General features: G+C 39.2%; 1 protein-coding gene across 2 annotated transcripts in view; it reads left to right on the top strand.

The window, feature by feature from the left end:
- NELL1 (neural EGFL like 1) overlaps positions 1–17,989 on the top strand; it is a 290,478-nt gene that overhangs the window by 19,803 nt on the left and 252,686 nt on the right. For both annotated transcript variants that reach the window (XM_053981605.1, XM_053981603.1), the window contains exon 3: positions 4,821–4,971. In XM_053981605.1, coding sequence (XP_053837580.1) covers positions 4,821–4,971 — 151 coding nt within the window. The remainder of the gene's footprint in view (positions 1–4,820; positions 4,972–17,989) is intronic.

The raw sequence follows: 17,989 nt of genomic DNA, 5'->3' as shown, positions 1-17,989 counted from the left end.
TTTGGTGAAGCACCTGCTTCAGTGAACAAGAATGTTTCTGTGATGCTGTTGTGTGTTTTCATCCTCAGTAACTGTTAGGAACTGCCTACACTGAGAGTTGCTAGTTTTGGATCATCCTTCTAATCTTGGTTTCATTTTTGTAAAGCTTAAGGTGACTTAAGGAAAAGTGGGGCACTGGGGTGATTTTCTGTTTGTTTTGTTTATATAAATACAGTTTTCAGTTTTACTGGATTTTGCCCATAGCAAGGTAAAAGCCAAAAAACTGTAATATTCAATTCTTTAATTGCTATAGCTTAAATCTGGGTTCTCTGCTTTTGCAGGATTAATTTCTACTTGCTTGTCCAGAGTGACTGTTCAATGGTTCTACTGAAAGCATGTTGAAGCAAATAGCTTTAAAATGATTGAAGTTACCAATAAAGCAATGTGTTCTGCAGTATGTTCTCTGCCAAGGGAAGTAAAAGGTATTCAGGCAAGCTAGTGAATGATAAAATGTACCTATTGCTTTAGAAAATGAGTTGATTCAGAACTGAATTTTAGTATTTTTCCTCTAATGGAAGCATCTATTAAAGAAAAATTATTCCCCAGGTGAATTGGGATATGGCTTTTAACAACTGGTGCACATTTCTCATCACTTAAAATTTCATCTCAAATGGTCATGTATTTCCCTTTGTGCTGTGGATTGTTGTCACTGTCAAAGGAGGCTTGGCGAGACCTTTGCTTTCTTTCGTAGCATTGTCCTTTTCCTTCTCTAACTCATTTTTTCTGCTTCTCTGTGGTGGTGATTTTATTACACTGTTATTAATGGAGCTGATGCCAACTCCTGAATTTCTCTTAACTGGGGCTTCTAATGTGTTCAGGGTTACAAATGGCAGAAGCCTGAGGTTTTAATTTTTAGTTGCTAGAGCGGGTGATGCATAGAGCATTGAATCAACACACAAAGATGTGACTTGAGAGTCTAAATTGGGTGGAGTAAGGACTGATGCTGATCCTGAGTTATTGTACCTAATTCCATTTGGCATTTAGGATTAGTGTGCACTGAAATATCTGAACGGTTTGTATGTGTGAGGTAAAGCTTGGCCCAACATCGTTGGCCCCAGAGCAGCATCACCATTCATTTGGTTTTATGGGGAAGTGAAAACACACCTAAATTTGAGACTTATTTTGAAGGTGCTAATAGTGAGCGTTGTGAGTAGTTCCAGTTGTGGGTAAAATTTCTTTGTGTGGCTCAGGGTGTAGGAGCTTGCTGCAGCTGGGCAGGGTGCTGTGGGTGCTGAGCCCCTGTGTCAGGGCAACCCTGGGTGCTGCTTCCTCTTGCAGCTCTTTTTGGCTTGGTAGGGCTGTGCTGGCTGGGGGCTGAATGGGCTCTCAGGGAGCAAGGCATCCAGGATAAGGCAAGGTGGCATCCCTGGCAGTGAGGGAGATGGTGCCAGGGAGCAGGGATGGCAGTACCTAAATGGTTATTGTTATCTGTTCTGGCAAACTGGACCTTTGGTTTGTGTTTGGCACTTCTTCCTTGGACCCACAGCTTAAGAATTAAAATCAAGCAACACATATGCTCTCTCTGACATAGGTGTGTCTTGTGCTTTTGATCTGCTGAAGGTAGAAAGTTGCCTTTACTTGATGCTCTGAGATGATTTCTGTCTCTTGGACTTGCAAATAACTGAGTGTGCTTGCTTTCTTTCCTTGATTAATTTTAGAAACACTCTGGTGTGTTTTAAAAAACCCTTCAGACAGTCACTATTTCAAATTAAGAAAATATAGTCACATAGAAGGGCATATGAAAGTCGTATCTGTGTTTGTTTATTTATTTTGCTGAGATTGCATTATCATTCAAGCATGAAGCGATGTTTCACTAAAGATTGCTGTATAAACCTATATTGTTCTATATTATGTAGGAAATGTGACATTTCATTACAAGCAGACAGTTATTTTTATAGAGTGCATAAAAAGTATTTTGCCTTTCAGGCACCTGTGGTGAGGGGTGTATGTATTCTCAATTTTTTTTTCTATTTTTTTTTTTATTTTGAAGTGTGAAAATCTACCTGAAAATAGAAGGCTCTTATTCTAAATGGATTGTATTCCCAGCTCATTTGTATGGTATTTTCTGTAGAAGTCAAGCAAAACACAAACCTGGCGTTCCCAGGGATGCTGTGTGTGAGGGCAGGTGCTGCTGTGGGGGGCTGTGCCATGGGGACGGGAGCTGGGCCATGCAGTGTTGGCCTCAAAACCCCTCCTTCCCAGCACTGGAGTTCCAGTTGCAAAAATGTCTAGAGACATTTTTGCATCAGCAAGTAGATTTTTCACCTGGCTTGCAGTAGGGATGTCCCAAGGTGCTGCTAATGGCTGGACTTGTTTCCCAAATCCATAGCACTGTACTTAGAAGTGTGTTAATTTTCTAAAAGCCTGGTTATATAACTTCCTTTGTACCAATTACACGAGCACAGTGTTGCAAAGCAGTCTGTAAATACTATTTGTTACCCAGTAGTTTTGACCCTACACTCTGGAATTTCAGAACTTTGGATCTTACTTATTTTAATCAACAGAGAGCGAAAATGAGTGTTTCATGTGGTTTTGAATACTTTTTCTATGAAGAGGTGGTAGAGAATAGCAAAATATTTCAAAGTATGTTGCTAACTGAAACAGCCAGTGCACTGATGAACCATGGATGATTCTGAGCAAGGAGCCCTATATTTTTGTATAAAATTTGATGGATAGGTGGTGGGATGTGGGCCTTCCTCTAATGAGAAATTGTTGTACTTTGCAAGGCTTGACTGAAGTTTAAGCATATATGTTCCATTGACAGCACTGCCTGTGCTTTCATGTGAAAGAATTTTTGAAAGCTTTGTTAAGTCACATTTTATTTCTGGTAACTGTAACACCTTTAAGGGAAAAAAAGTAAGATATGAAGGTTTTTAACCTTCAAAAAATGATAATCATCTTAATCTGTCAGGTCTTGGACATTTTACTTCTGAGTCTTACTTGTGCCCTGGAACGTGCTACCAGTGGGTTGTCTGTTTCTGTAGATAGCAAACTGGATATTGGTGAATTTATGGGTCTGTGGGAGACATAGTTTTGTATCTCTTGCATCAGCTTTTTAAAAAGAAACTACATGATATTTATGACCAGTAATAACACCTGCTAGGTGAAGATAATGATACAGATACAAAAAGCTAATAGATAAAGATAAAATCTCATCTTCTGTGCTGGATTGTTTTTTCTTCTATTCCACTATACAATGGCAGTGGAGATGGTTTCTGCTCTTGGAAACTTTATCCTCTGCTCTGGTAAAACTGGCACTGAGCAGACAAATAGTTTGTTACTGTAAAGTGGGCACTATATTTATTTATCAGGGGAATTCAAGCCCCTGGCAAAGATTTTTAAATTATGACTAGTGATTTTGTATGTCTAACTGCAGTGCTTTTTTACTGGTGAGCCTTTCAGAGTGCAAGCATGTTGCCACTCTGGGTGTGTAAGCTTCTTTGGAGGGCTTTAAGCTGCACAGGACAAATGGAGACACCCAATTACCAAACATGCTTGAATACTTTTTCCTTGGAGTTTGGTTTCAGTCCATGGCATACCCTCAGTAGTTGTGTGTTTGAAGTTTTAGGTTGTTTTCCAAGCCAGTCTCTCTCCTCTCTGTCTGCAAAGCGTCATTTAATGACACAATGGGGCCTTTTTATAGTGTTGGAGATTTTTTTTTTTTTCCTTCTGCAGTGAAATTCTGAATTGTATTTTTCATCACTCCTTTGTGTGTTACATCATGCATGCTGGGCTGGATTCTCAACATTCAGTGGAGTTTCTCTGGTTTTCTACCAGCTGACAATTTGTGCCAGCATTTTTGGCTTCACAGTAAAACCTTTGGAAAGCAAGCACACTGGGGTTTCTAATTGGTTATAACATCCAGGAACTGCAAGTGGCTCAGGTCTTGCAAAAGTGTGACAAAGGTCCAGCATGAGAGACATGGCAATGGGTAGGAAGGTGAAATGCCATGATTTCTCTGCTTTGTTGCTGATTGTCTTTTGTAATGATGATGTACAGTGAATAAAAGGATGAGTTAAATGAATGTGGTGGGATGCATTTGAATCATTTCATCATTTCATTTGATGCATTTGAATCTTAGAAGATCAGCTGTGAGAACGTATGATGCTGCTCGGACGTCATCAGGATTAGCGAGGCTGGAATGTTTCTGCATCTGCCTGGTCAGGCTGTAGTTTAATAAATATTGTATGAGCTGTCATACTTTGCTTGTTTAAACTGAGAAATCCCTGAAACAGCCGTGGAGTGCAAGCGTGTTGTATTTATTTCTCAGGCAGGAGCACAGCCATATAGCATTATTAGCTATAATACATCTCTGCCTTACACTGCGCTAGGACAGGTTTCCTGTGATGTACGAGGGAGAGGTGGTAACAGAGTCAGTGGTGAAAACTGAAACTGGAGCTTGGTGAATTGTGTTGGGAGAGGCGATGCCTGAGATCTCTCAGAATTTAGGAGCTTGTTTATCTGACTGCAGCACACCTTATTTACAGCAACTTAATCTGCTCACAGCAGACACAAATGGCTCAGCATCCCATCAAAAAATCAATCACAAAATCAGTAGCTGACCAGTTGTGGACTTGTCAAAGTGACAAGTGGGCATGCTGACAGAGATGGCATTTGGGTTTTTTCATTGAAAAAATGCAGTGGTGGACCATGGCAGATGACTCTCAAAAATGAAAAATATTGATGTGAAAATGAAAAATGTAATCTGAATTTTTCTGGCTTAGCATTTTTATTAGACTGTTTTTAACCTTTTTTTTTCCTTTTAAAAATAAAATTCTTAGATACAGAAAGAGAAATCCATGCAGCACCCCATGTGACTGAGAAGTTAATTGAGCTCTTCCAGAATAGAAGTGAGTTCACGTTTCTGGCCACTCTGCAACAAAAGGCATTAACTTCTGGAGTTATATTGTCCATCCGAGAGTTGGAGCACAGGTAAGAGCAACTTGTTTCTCTCTCTTGCAGCAGCAACATAAAAGATACTGAGTGCTCAGTGTACTGTTTCGACAATGTGTTGAAATGGTAGATGTAAAATTAAACACGCGAGTTAGAGCCTTACTTCATAGTTTGCAATTTGCTACTTTTTTCTAGGTTTTTTTTTTTTGTGGTGTGTTTTTTTTTTTTTTGTTATAGGAGGAATTAATTATTTATGTATCCCGATCTGTAAAATAACTTAAACAGAAAGATTAAAGCCAATGTAGTATAGATGAAATGCACTTTGGAAGTTACAAACCTTGTAATGCAATTTTCCTGACTAGTTTATTGTATGTGCTTTGGAGTTTGCTTTTTCATAAAAGTTAAACTTGCACTTTTCTTGCTACACTATGTTTTATAACATTTTAAAAGAATACATCTTCTGTGAGATTCAGTAACTAATCTATTAAGGAATTAAGTTACTTGTGCTTGCATGTAATACTGTGTACCTTTTCTTCCCAAAATAAATACATTATATTTCTATTTCATGTATGTCTCTTCCCCTCTGTTCCTCTCCCCCTTTTTTTTTTTTTTTGTTTCTGATTGTCAATATAGGAGGAAAAAGAGGTCTCTTTGATTATCTGTTTTAGTGGCAGACATCAGTTTGTTACAAAAAAAGGTGTAATTTGTATTATGGTTCATAATACAATTCCAATGAGGTTTTGATGTTTCAAAGTTGTGCGTTGTATAAAACAGTCTCCTATTTGTAACTTTGTGAATGCTTTTTTGGTAATTTCTTAGGTCTTGAAGGACCTTTGTGTCTAGTCTGACACATAAAAGACTAGAGCTGGTCTTTTCTGTTGTAATACAAGTAATGGGACATTCTTTGGTTGCTCCCATTTCAAATCTAATACCAGTTATTCTGCAGCATTCTATTAAAAAAGTCCTACTGGTATTTGTCTTAATCATGTACATGATACTCAATTGTTAGCCCAATTTCTTCCCTTTTTGTTGAGAAAGTGTGTGAAGGAGAAGGCAGTGACTTCATCATGACCAAATTGTCAGTGATGCCTTTTGCTAGTGCAACAGCAGAGATGTCCAGACGAGGTTCCCTAGTTAAGGGGAGGACTTTGCTATACTTTTCTGTCACCTCTACTTTCTTATCAGTCTGTTACTTTATTCGTTTTTGCATTTTCAGGCCACTGTCTCAGTCTAGAATAGTATTGTTTTACATTCGAGAGGGATCCCTCCCTTTATCTTTTCCTGTTTTCCTTCTCTTACTCTATCATTCCTTTCACATTACTTTTCAATTTCTCCAAGCTTTTTCAGGCCATTTGAAGTCATGGTTAATAGGATCAGTTTGCCATGTTAAGGGTTTGTTTATTATTTATTTGTGAAAGAGGACATTGAGGACAGCCATTGAACAGAAAAATGCTGTCACATAGCAAAATCCAAGGTCAAACTAGACAGGCAGTGGTGATTATACAGTGCAAGGCACATGGATTTTTAGATATGGCATCTACTGAATGCAGCTCCTTGAATCTTCTATCTTGACAGGCAGAGGCTTGTAGGGAGATGTGCTCTGCAGGAGTAATCTTGGTTGAACAAAATACACTGCTGTTGTCCTCTCTGGCACTGAGGTTATCTATAATATTTAAAATGATGACATCTGCTTAAAAATACATAGAGTTGAAGGATTGCCTGCTAGTCTAATTGAACCTTTGTAGCTCTGTGTAGTAACAGGAAGTTTCAGTCTCTTGTAATTCCATGCAGGAGTCAGAACAGGCATGTCTGGTGTTGCTCTTGACTGCTGTTACTTCAGGTGGCTCACTGTGGCTATCCTTCTTTTTTGGACTCTCTATGTATCCCTTAAAGCCGTTGTTTGTTTGTCAGGTTGCTGCTCAGACCTTGCTAAGGATCCTGCTTTCAGACCCCCAGATCTGTGATGACAGAAATTAATAAATTAGATGACAATGGAGAAAGTATTTTTTAACATGGATGAGAAGTAGAGAACAAAGACTTGGGGCACTACTGAAGAGGACCATGCTTACATTAGATCAGTGTAATAGCAGAACTTTCAGGTTGATAATTTTTGATGTTTCTCTAACAGCTCCACTCACTCTATAGGTTTGCATGGGAACTGAAATGGGTGCAGACACATGTCACAGGGCAAGCCTTTTATTAGCTGTTGCTCCTTCTAAGTGTCTGATAATTATCATGGTTCTGTTCTTGATGACATCAATTTTTTTGGTCAATCTTTTTCAATTTTCCCCGTGTCTGTGAAAACAGACACTGCAAAGAGGACAATAAAGAGTATCTTTATTTCATCGGGAGCAAGATGTGTGGGAACAAGTGTAAGGATACAATTGTTCCTTAACCTTAAAAACTGTTCCTTAGTTTTTGACTATGGAAAACCCAAGAACTCTTCTCATTTTCTTCTGTTTGTGCAAAATAGGAGATATTATAGTTAAAGGCTTTCTTTTTTTTAACGTACCAGCATACCAAAAGTGGCTAAATTAAAAGTTCAAGCCTTCAGAACATATAGGAGGTCAGCAGCAAGTGACAAAAGAAGCTGTTAGCTGTGGATACCAGAGTTCATATCTCTATGGGAATGTCTTTTTTTGTTGTCACAGATTTAATAGGTGAGAAATAGGTGTTATTCCAAGCAATGAAAAGGTGTGTGTATATATTCTGCTTTTTGATGAAGTGGAGATGATTGTCCTAAGGTAGTAAGGCATAGAATGCCTGGTTTAAATTTCATTTCTCTAGTAAGTTTTAGCAGGTTTTTATTTTCCAATAGAATGGAGCTCTTAAACTGAAGATAGTAAAATACGATTAATGCAATTTTTCTTGAAGTCAGTAATTTAGATATAGTATTTTGTTATTTTAAATGGATATTTCATAGCAATTAGAGATTTGCTGTTAATTTATATCATCATTTGATGGACAGGACAATGATAACAATGTATCTCTGTTAACATTTTGTTGAATTAGTTTAATGATGATAAAGGCTTTGTTTTCATGCTTCAAATGTATTAAAGTAAATCTTGGAAAATCGAAATCTTAATTAATGCAGAGAAATTCTAATTGGAGAGTCTGATTGTTTGCGCAGTCTGTGTGTATAGTTATGTGGAATATAGTGGTAAATCTGAAGACTGTTTTCTTTCCTAAATTGGAGATAATAAAAAAATAATATAGGATGGACAGACATGTTACTTGGGGACGCAGAAGTTGGAAACTGTTTTCTTGATCAGCGAATTATGCTAGCCAGTTCTTCCTAGATGAGCTTTGCGAGCTATTTTGCTCACAAACTTCGACTCTTTAGACCACCAGAACACTTAGAAAAGGCCATCAAGATATTTAAAATGCCACCCACAATGAATTCCTCATTTCAACAGTGATTTAATACAGTTTCACCTGAAGCTGTGTCTGCCTGCTCCTTAGCTGCTTTGGCCTTGCATGGTCCAGAGCCCAAGAACATAAATTAGATGGAGTCAGCATTGCCTTTCAGCTGTTTAATCTCTGGGTTTGAGATATGTTGATGGTTCTTCTCCACCACTGGCCAAGATTAGCATCTGGAGAAATATGTCAAGGATGTTCAGGTACCCATATGTCATCCTTTCTGAAGTGTGTTTCATAATCAGATATCTCACCATGATAGAACAAAGGACTGAGTCATAAGATGATTGTTTCCAAGAATTTCTTACAGAAAGCATTAAAGACTTTTTTCCTAAATTTTTCCTTTTTTTTTTTTTTTTTTTTTTTTTTTTTTTTTTAATATGCTTTTAACCTGTGTCTAGGACCTGAACTTTAGAAACTTGATGCCATGCCAAATATCTGGAAACCTGTAAGCTGATTGTACTGCTATAGTGAAACAGATTTACTGAGTCCAAAATCTGCCCCTTCACTATGTAGCAGCAAGCTGTGTTGATATAAATATTCAGGAGGATTCTGATAAATGTGTCAGGCTCATAGTGAGACTTTTACTCCTTGCAGGTCAGTTTTGGGTGGGGAGGTAAAATAGGCATGAGACTCCAGTCCATTGTTGGATACTTCCCCCAGGTGACACCGTGAATGCCTCCTGAGGCTGTTGAGGAGCAGATAGAAAGCTGTATGTTCACAAATAACAGCTGGAAGGCTACCAGGCCATTATATGTTTAATTAAAACCACAAAGGAGTAATAAGCTAGTTAAATTATTCACTGAAACCTAGCTGATGAAAAGAAGCCTCTGCAAGTGACTTCTGACCCTAGTAGTAAACCTGAAAAATTAGATTTACTCCCTGCTATGTTTTTAGATTATTCTCTGCAAGATGGGTGTATGCATATTGGATTCCAAGATGCCCAGGATTCAGAAAGGCAAGGAAAAACTCTGCAGATGTATCTATTAACTTTTTTCTTTTAGGGTAAAGGGCACATCTTTATGAATATTGATATATTGAATTGGTATACTGGAGAGCTGTAAAGAGAATAGCGGAAGATTGAGCCTTACTTCCACCCCTCTGAATGAGTTGATGTGAAATATGTGAGGCATTTACATGTTTTTTTCCTTTTCAAAAGGTCTTTAGAGATGCAAATGCAAATAGAATTGTGCTCACCTGCTTCTGGTCTTGGGGTTAAAGTACGCAAAAGGGTAAAGTGAAGAAGAACTGTTATATAAATCTTCCACTGATTCAAGCATTGTGAGAGAGGAGTTACTACTGGAGGAGTTACCTTCCATCCTGTGGCTTCCTGCTGAGAGCAGGTGTTTTATGTACACTAGACTGACAATTGTTGTGTCTCTGAAGCATTAACATGCTGCTCATAACCAGCTGTTGAAACATTGGACCACATTGGCAATTGGAGGAGAATGGCTGACAGTTTGAAACTCTTTAAACCTGAATTTGGACAGTGCAGAAATGTTATGGTCAGCCAGGAGCAGGATGTGTGGGTCCCCCAGGAGTCTGCTCCAACATGCTGAGTTATTCTGTTTGATTGTTTTATGACCCTCTGATACAGGCAAAGAACCAGAATGTCTCAAACTTACTCTAAATGCAACTTTCTGAAAACTGACTGCTGAATTTAGGCTGCTTGTTTGGAATGTTAACTCCCCTAGTTAATAAGACAGTTAGATGTCTGCAACATGTTATTAATGTTCATTTGTGTGGTTGACAGTAGTCTGGTGACGTGTCTGGATTTTTGGGTTTTATTTGCAGTTTTGTAGTGATGTCTGTGTGCTCTGTTTGCTCCAGGCAATGTTTCCAGAAAGGGAGGGGGTGCAGTGCCTGACCTGATGGTTGCTGGCTGTGGAAAGCTGCCAGAGCTCATGGCAGTGGGGCAGGGAAGGTGGAGGCTGCCTGGGACTGAGGACATACGGACGGAGCAGACATGGACTGGACCTTGAGAGAGGGCAAAGGAAAAGATTTTCCTTTTTTTTTTTTTCTCTGGAGAATCCAGGAGAAATGTGTTTGTTGTCTGTTACCCAGTGTGCAACAAGTCAATAATTACACACTTGAGAGAGACATCAGTTATTTATTTCAGATCTGCACAAGCCTGGGCGCTTGGTGTTTTCACACAAACCAAGCACACCAACAGGACTCCCCACACCGTTATTTGTACACAGAGGTCCAGAGTTGGTAACTTTCCAAGTACAGCCCTGGTACTGGTTAGTAGTTACTACTGGTTAGTAGTTTCCATGCAAGTTTTGTAATCTCAGCTAACTTCTGTGCGTGCCCGAGGGAAGGGTCTTCACCTGGACAGGTGGCTTTTTGACCTCTGGGTGTGATTTTTTTATGTTATGATGGAGATAGTTCAGCTAAGGGATGCATGGACCTTGAGTTTTCTGCCAAGTTGGCAATGAATAAATAGGCATACAAGGACACAGTGATTTACTACATCCTTATAGTTTATTAGGCTGGCCTTCACTAAGGGATAGTAATTGTTCCACTGATTAAGTGTCCTTTCTTGCTGATTAGAAAAGTCTTAATAAGCCAGCTTAAAGTGTCTCAAGAATACTGACCAGTCCAGACCTAAGATGATTTTGGCATATTCCATGTTTTGCAACATGTAGATTTTGTCATAATGTAAGAAATCACTGAAAAGCTGCTGAATTTGAGAGATTAGAGGGAAGAACCTTTCTTCTAAGGACACTGCAATTAGGGTAATTTGTTTTCAAATACTTGTCAGCTGAGCAGTTTTACTCAGGTGGCAGACCTCATTAGTTTAAAAAGCTGTTATCCTCTTGTTTTATTAAAATCTGGCATTTAGAGACCGTAAATTTGGAGATCCCCTGAGCTGAGCTGTTGCTGTGATGATGAGCATGAGGCAGGGAGGGACTGGACTGGGGCTCTGCTTTCGTTACAACTTTGCTGGAGTCTGTCTGGTCACACTGGCAGCTCTAGGCTTCTGCATACCCACAGAGATCCCTGGGTTAATGCCAGCTCAGAGTCCCAGGTTAGCCTTAGAAAGTAGCCAGCCCCCATTCAGGAAGTCCTCAGATAGCAATGCTTTGTGAATTGCACTGTGGAAACAAACCTTTGGCCAAGGGCTGAGGATGACGAGCCCTGTAACGATGGCTGCAGGATGTGAGTGTACATGGTGACTTGGTATTGGAGTGGTGATATGTAAAGGAGTGAAGATTTTTTTTTTGTCAGGTTACTTCTCAGTAAAGTTAAGACAGTGTTTAGTGTATGTTCTTTTGTTGTTTTTGTGTGGGTTTGCTGGGGTTTTTTTGAGACAGATTTAAGGAGTCATAACTTCAGCTTACTCCAGCCAGACTCTTTTCTGTCCTGCTGGCTGTGCTAGCGCTGAAGCCTGCTAACACGCTGTTCTATTTTTAGGTGCAGTGTGGTACTTCCTACTTGGTTTATTAGGACTAGGAGAGAAACCAGGCTTTTTTTTTCAGATAGTAGGCTGGTTGCAGTCATGGTGAAGGTAGGTTTTTAGACAAATAAAATGAAAACAAAAATGGTGAAGGTCAATCCTTACAACACATGCCATGGAAATATGTAGCTGCTTTGTACCAGCTCTGACTCCAGCTGTCTTTTGCCTGGCAGGCAGATGTTGAGGTTACTTTTTTCTTTATATGATCAAAGAGGAAAGTAAATTTGTATTAGGATGACCTCTGCCTAGTTGCAGGTATACAAACACATCATAAATGCTTTATGCTTTGCAGCTTGCATGCCCAGCTGCCATGTATAAGATGGGTAGAACAGAAGACAAAATGTTAATAAATATTCAGTACTAATAGAAGGTGTCAGTGTGGGAGTGTTTACTGTTAAATGTTTCAAGCTAAGCTGGTAGAACACAATTACTGTTGTCCTCTGAATAGAAAAAAAAAGTCATTTAATTGACTGGGTTTAGTTCCTTTTGCTTGAAATGAAAGGATATAAATGTTTGGAAGAACCTTATTTAGGTAGCCAGTAGCATGGTGATGTTGCACTTTCAGGCTTTTACATTGGAGGTTTGAAAGTGTTTAGTATTACATTTTGGCTATATTGGATTTGCTTGCATAGAAGGAATACTTTTGGAATAGAGTAGGTGATGCAATATATGGGATTTGGCTTTTTTGTTTCCCTTTGTGGAAAGTTAATCTGATTTTTGCAACAAATTTAGCACATTTTAGCAACAAATTTCATTGCCACAGGTAATGCTTCCATTCGTGACATCTTTTGTGCTGCCTGATGTCAGTCTGACTTTGGTGATATCAGTGTGTAATCTCTGCCACAGCAGTGAGTCTTTAATGCTGCATAAGCAACGATCTGCCATGTATGGTTTTGCTGTGCAGCCTCTGGGTCTGTCTTTATTTAAACCAGCTGTAAAAAGTAGCTTTGAATGGTTTGTAATTATGGATGTTAAGGAAGTTTCCCTCTCTTACCATCCAGGGCCACAGTGACAGTTGCAGCACATGAGACTCTCACTGCACCAAACGTGTTCCTCAAGATGCATGTGCAGTGGAGGAGTGCTTGAGCATGTTAAGAGCATTTCTTCAAAATCCAGTGCTTCACAATGCTTAATGCTTCAGAGCTTGGGATCTTTTCCTGTCACTTTATAGTAACTAGGGTACAGGAACAGCGCCCCTGGAAGCCACTGAAATATTTGCCTTGACAGGTGTAACTTGTTCTGGTTTTGCATCCACACAGAGCTGTGGTGACAACTGCAAAGTGAGTGTTTCCTTTCATTTGAAGAGATGCATCTTTTCTTTCAGAGGCACTGCTTTTTCTCCCCATGGCTTCATTGCTGACAGGGGCAGTGCCTTGGGCAGATGCCTGCCAGCTTATCTGCAGCACAGTGCCCAGCGCCCACTCCTGGCCTGATTTGCTTTGCACTGAGGACTGCTAAAACAAGATCTCAGCTGCTTTGATGTCGCTGTCCAGGCTGAGCCACTTGGCACACCCAACACAGTGTGTCTTACTATGCACACAGACTCACTTGGTGGTAAGGAATAGCAAAAGGCCGAAGGATTAATGGCTTGTGATTCATCACAGAATCCCTGTAGATGGAAAATCCTGAGATCTCTGTGATAATGGATGCAGATTTTTTGCCTGTCTCTAAATACATCAAGAAGTGTTTCTACAAAGATGCTAAAGCACAGTCTTGCCTGAAGCCATTTTTATCATGAAATAGCACAATGCTATTGTGAAATGAAAAAGCTATGTGCACAAACAAGTCCAAATATACTGATTTTTTCAGAAGCTTGCAGAATTTACAATTTATAGCTGATGACATCAAAATGACTGATTTCTGGACTTTTCCTGAATTTGCATTGTTATTGAAAAAAATTAAAAACTGTGCCTTGGCCAGACTCACAGATATATTCCAGAAGTTTCTGTGCAGTAACAGTCTCATTTTTACGCCAGTGATTTTTTTTCCCCCAGCATTTGGGAGGCCCGACATCATAGTGTTGCTGCGGCATGTGCAAGGTGGATGGGGCTTCCATCCTTGAACTCCTGTGGTTTTGTGACCTTCTCCCATACAATGTTAAGCAGATGCACAGTGTTTTGACTAGATGGCAACCCCAAGTTTGTACATATTTGCAGGGATGCCATCTGTGCCTGCTGCTTTGCCCTGGGACATCTGTTCAGTAGTTGTAAGAGCATCTGCAATAAGCGCTGGTGCTGCTCCTTGAAAGAGGCTGTGGGGCTTCATTTGGCACTTGATCAAGGATGATGGAAGTTGTAAAGTCAGAATGATAACTCTGCTTTATTTATATTTGAATGTGATAAGGAGGAAGGTTGCCAGAATTGAATGCAAAAAGTAGTTCTGCTTTAGTTCCTAGAGCTCTTACAGGAGCATTTAATCTGCTTACTCAATTGTGCTGCTGTCTTCATTGTGGGATATTTTAGTGTTTGGTGATAGGTATTGGGTTGGTGAAGATCAGGAAATAAAGTGCTGTGCACCCTAAGGATGTTCTGGAGGACACCAATTCCACAGTTCTTGTTGGGGCCCTGTCTTGGGAACCATAATCTGTGGGCTGTCCTTCCTTTGGCCACTTGCATAATCTAACAGCAGTAAAATCTTTGAATGAAACGTTGTGGTGTTTGCTGCAGGATAAGATCTCTTCTGTGGGTTGAGATGATGAATAGGTGAATATGTTTCTTTAATGCAGATGGTGGATTAAGCCAACTCACCTTATAGAAATACTTTGTCTTTTCTGCTTCAGGTGTTGTCCGTGTTCTTATTTAACATTGATGGGGACTTTTCCAGTAATTTTTGGTCATTACATCCACAGCAGGTGTTTCCAACTGAAAGTATACTTTTAGGAACCTTTCTCTCTTGATCTGGAAGTGAAATGAGTAGTCAAATGTACGGTTTAGTCAGTATGGTGGTGACTAAAAGAAAGGGGGAATAAAAAAAGTCATTAAACGTACCTGTGTCAAGCTTTATCGTCTCCAAACAATATTTTTGCATGAGGTATGTAGCAGTTGCAAAAACTTTCAGAAAGAATTGTAAAATATCTTGAATCAGCTGTGGAATAATACTGTCCTTCTGGAAAGCACATTGTATGACCTTGAAATATCCCAGCTTTTTTTGATGTGCATAAAATCAGTCTGAATTTAGTGATGTTTTTCTCTTATACATTGGGGTTTGAATGAGAGACTGCAGATAGACCTATAAAAAGCATTTGAATTCTATAATTGTACGAAAGAAGGCAGCAGTAATTTACATACTTAGCAAACAGGGAAATTCTACTAGTGGGAGAATTTCAGCCAAGGCCAAATTGTATTGCTGTTCCATAAAAATCAAGCTTTCTTAATACATGTGTTCTGAAAAATTAATCTGTCAAAATACATGTTAACTTCTGATCATGCCTTATTTAAAATATATGGAAGTATAAATTGTTGCTGAGAAATAACAAATAAAACAAGAAACCATCACTCAGTGCTAAAAAGTTGACAAGGAGATTACTGTCTCACACCTTTCTTCCGTGAAACAGATCTGGAGGAGGGTAGCAGGGCCCTAACTGTAGGACAGGCTGACACAGGCTGCATGCAGATGTGATGGAGATTCAGATATTGTCACAATACTCAGGGATCTTTCTTGGGCTTTTGGTATGGATTTCATGGCAGCATTGAAAGTTCACACTGAATCATGATACATACATTCAGATGGCCCCAGATGTTACAATCTTTTCAAGAATGCTGATTCATTCCAGTCCTCTGTTTCCTTGTAGTTCCTGTCAAAATACTGGAAAGTACCTTCAAAACACCTGTTAGAGATCAGTCAGTTTTCCTGTCTCTTGTAGGGTACCTTCTATTAATTTTTCCCCTCCCCATTTTTACCTGTTGTTTTATGATGGATAAAAAATTGTATAATGGCATTTGAAGTTGAAGATGAGATAGCGATTAAAAAAAAAAAATCCATTTATTTCCTCTGGGTTTACTAATTATTTTCTCACTGGCTGATGATTACTTGCCTGAGTTTGTTTTTCCCCTCATGTGTCTTCCATTCCCCAATTTACAGATTAGAACTCTGAAACAGAGTGGGTACACTTATTTCCAAGAGTGAATGGCCTTTGTGTTGTTGCTTTGGAAGAGGCTTCTTTCCCCTAGAGTCTAATGGAAGGAAGAAAGAAAAGAGAAAGCAGTTTGCATGTGACTTATATTCTGGTAGAGAAAAGACAACTTCTGAACCAAGAACGTTGTGAAGTGTTTGTGTAATCAAGGTCTCAGTGTGAATTTCTGCATCTCAAAAAAAATCAACACAAGAGTGTTGGTTTACATTGCCTTTTGTTTTTTAAATACAAGAGAGAGAGATGTGTTGAGGTAACCCAGGTAGTTTCTGCTGTTGGGATTTTGTTGACTGGTGTTCACTGATGTCTCTCTGAGTGTAACTGTTTGTGATTTGCACTTGTTGAAGGGAGGTGAAAAATAGGTGCAGAATTTGTCTGCTGTCACCTTCCTTTTCCTGCCACTGAAGAGCTAAAACATGGTGTTTAATACAGTCCCGTGGCACTTACTGCATTGCATGCACATATATAAAAATGTTAGCACTAGCTATTACCTGAAATTTTAAGTAATCTGTTCTGTACTATATAAATTAGTCAGGAGATTGGTAACAAGCTCGATGCCTAAGCAACAAGCTGTTCTCAGTCCTGAGGTAACTATTGACACTAAAGCTTGTCAGGTGAGAAGCTTTGCAATTCCCTATGCTGTACAAATAATAGGGCACAGATGTGATTAAGTGCAATATCTGAATGACCTTTCCAGGGCTGCACTGTTGCCTTTACATTAACAAAGAAATCATTGTGTGGTGAGTGATCAGCTCTGTGGCTATTAGAGATTATGAAGAATAACCTCAGGAAGCAATTTGCTTCCTGCAACAGGAGATTGTCTTTTTTTTGGACTCTTAAGCCTCTATGATCAACCATATATCTATATGTATATACATACAAATTCTTTGTATGTGAATGTTATGTACTTCTCCGTATTTTTTTTTTTTCAGTTTTCTGTCTTGCTTCCTTTTGTGCTGTGAGAGCAGATGGAAATTACAAAATGTTTAAGTATGACATCACTGACAGTACTTGTCCTAGTGCTTTTCTGGCTTGGGAAAACCAGCAGCAGTATCTTTGTTATTGACTATATTGTTACTGAGCATTGAAATAATATCTTCCCCATATTTCGTGTGAATGTAATTTAGGTATTTTAATGTGTGTTGCCTGTAGTTTAGTTAATCAACATTCTGCTCTACTATTTAGAAAATCCCTCTTTCTCTGCTCTCCTTGTGCCAGTTCCTTCACAACACCAGCCTTTTTTCCCACTCTGTACTACATGTATTCTGTTGTGTTTTTATTCAGCTTTGGTTTTACCTTTACCTCCTTGCATGTTTTACTTTGTCGCTTGAGTCTTTGATTCATGTGACCCAATAATGCTTTTATGTTGCATGAAAAATACGATGACAAGGAGCTGGCAGGATGGAGGAGGGCTTGAATTTCACATCTGGTGAAGACTGTCTTTGTGTTCCCCTTCCCAGCCTGTTGTGATGTCTTGCACATGTTTCCAGCTAGTGTTTTATCACCTAAGTTTCCTCCCAAGGAACTCTGTTTTCCAGTTATGTTGGAAACCCTCAGCTTCATTGATAAGATCTAATCTTGAAGAGGTGCACAGCCCCTATGTTATGCTTGTGCACACGGGCTATTAGGGCCTGTGTATTGCCAAGCAGTGTAAAAGGCCTATTGGAAAATGAAAATTGGCACTCCAATATTTATTGGTTTGTGTTGCATTTATTTTTTGGAAGTGGATTTCATTACTGTAATTTTTCCCACCCTACCCCACATCAGCACCTATCTCTCAAATGCCATGTTAAATTAGTGTTGGCCAATAGGGAAAAAGAAAACACTGTGGAGGTAGTGTGGGGTAGTGGGGCAAAGGACTATCTGGACAATCTAACATCTTTACTGTCTTGTAGAGCTATTTCTACTATGAAGGGAGGTGTTCATCACCTGTTTCTATATACACAGCTTCATTTTAGCAGGAAAAAGATTCGATACAATGCAAATGCTTGGTGAGGTCCAAGAGAAGGCTTCACTATTTATACTGTCAGTATGCCCTGGGAGGGCTAAAT

This window comes from Vidua macroura, chromosome 6, assembly GCF_024509145.1.
Source record: "Vidua macroura isolate BioBank_ID:100142 chromosome 6, ASM2450914v1, whole genome shotgun sequence".
Taxonomy (NCBI): domain Eukaryota; kingdom Metazoa; phylum Chordata; class Aves; order Passeriformes; family Viduidae; genus Vidua; species Vidua macroura.
Note: the sequence above shows the minus strand (reverse complement) of the source record. Positions and strands in the feature narration are given on the sequence as shown.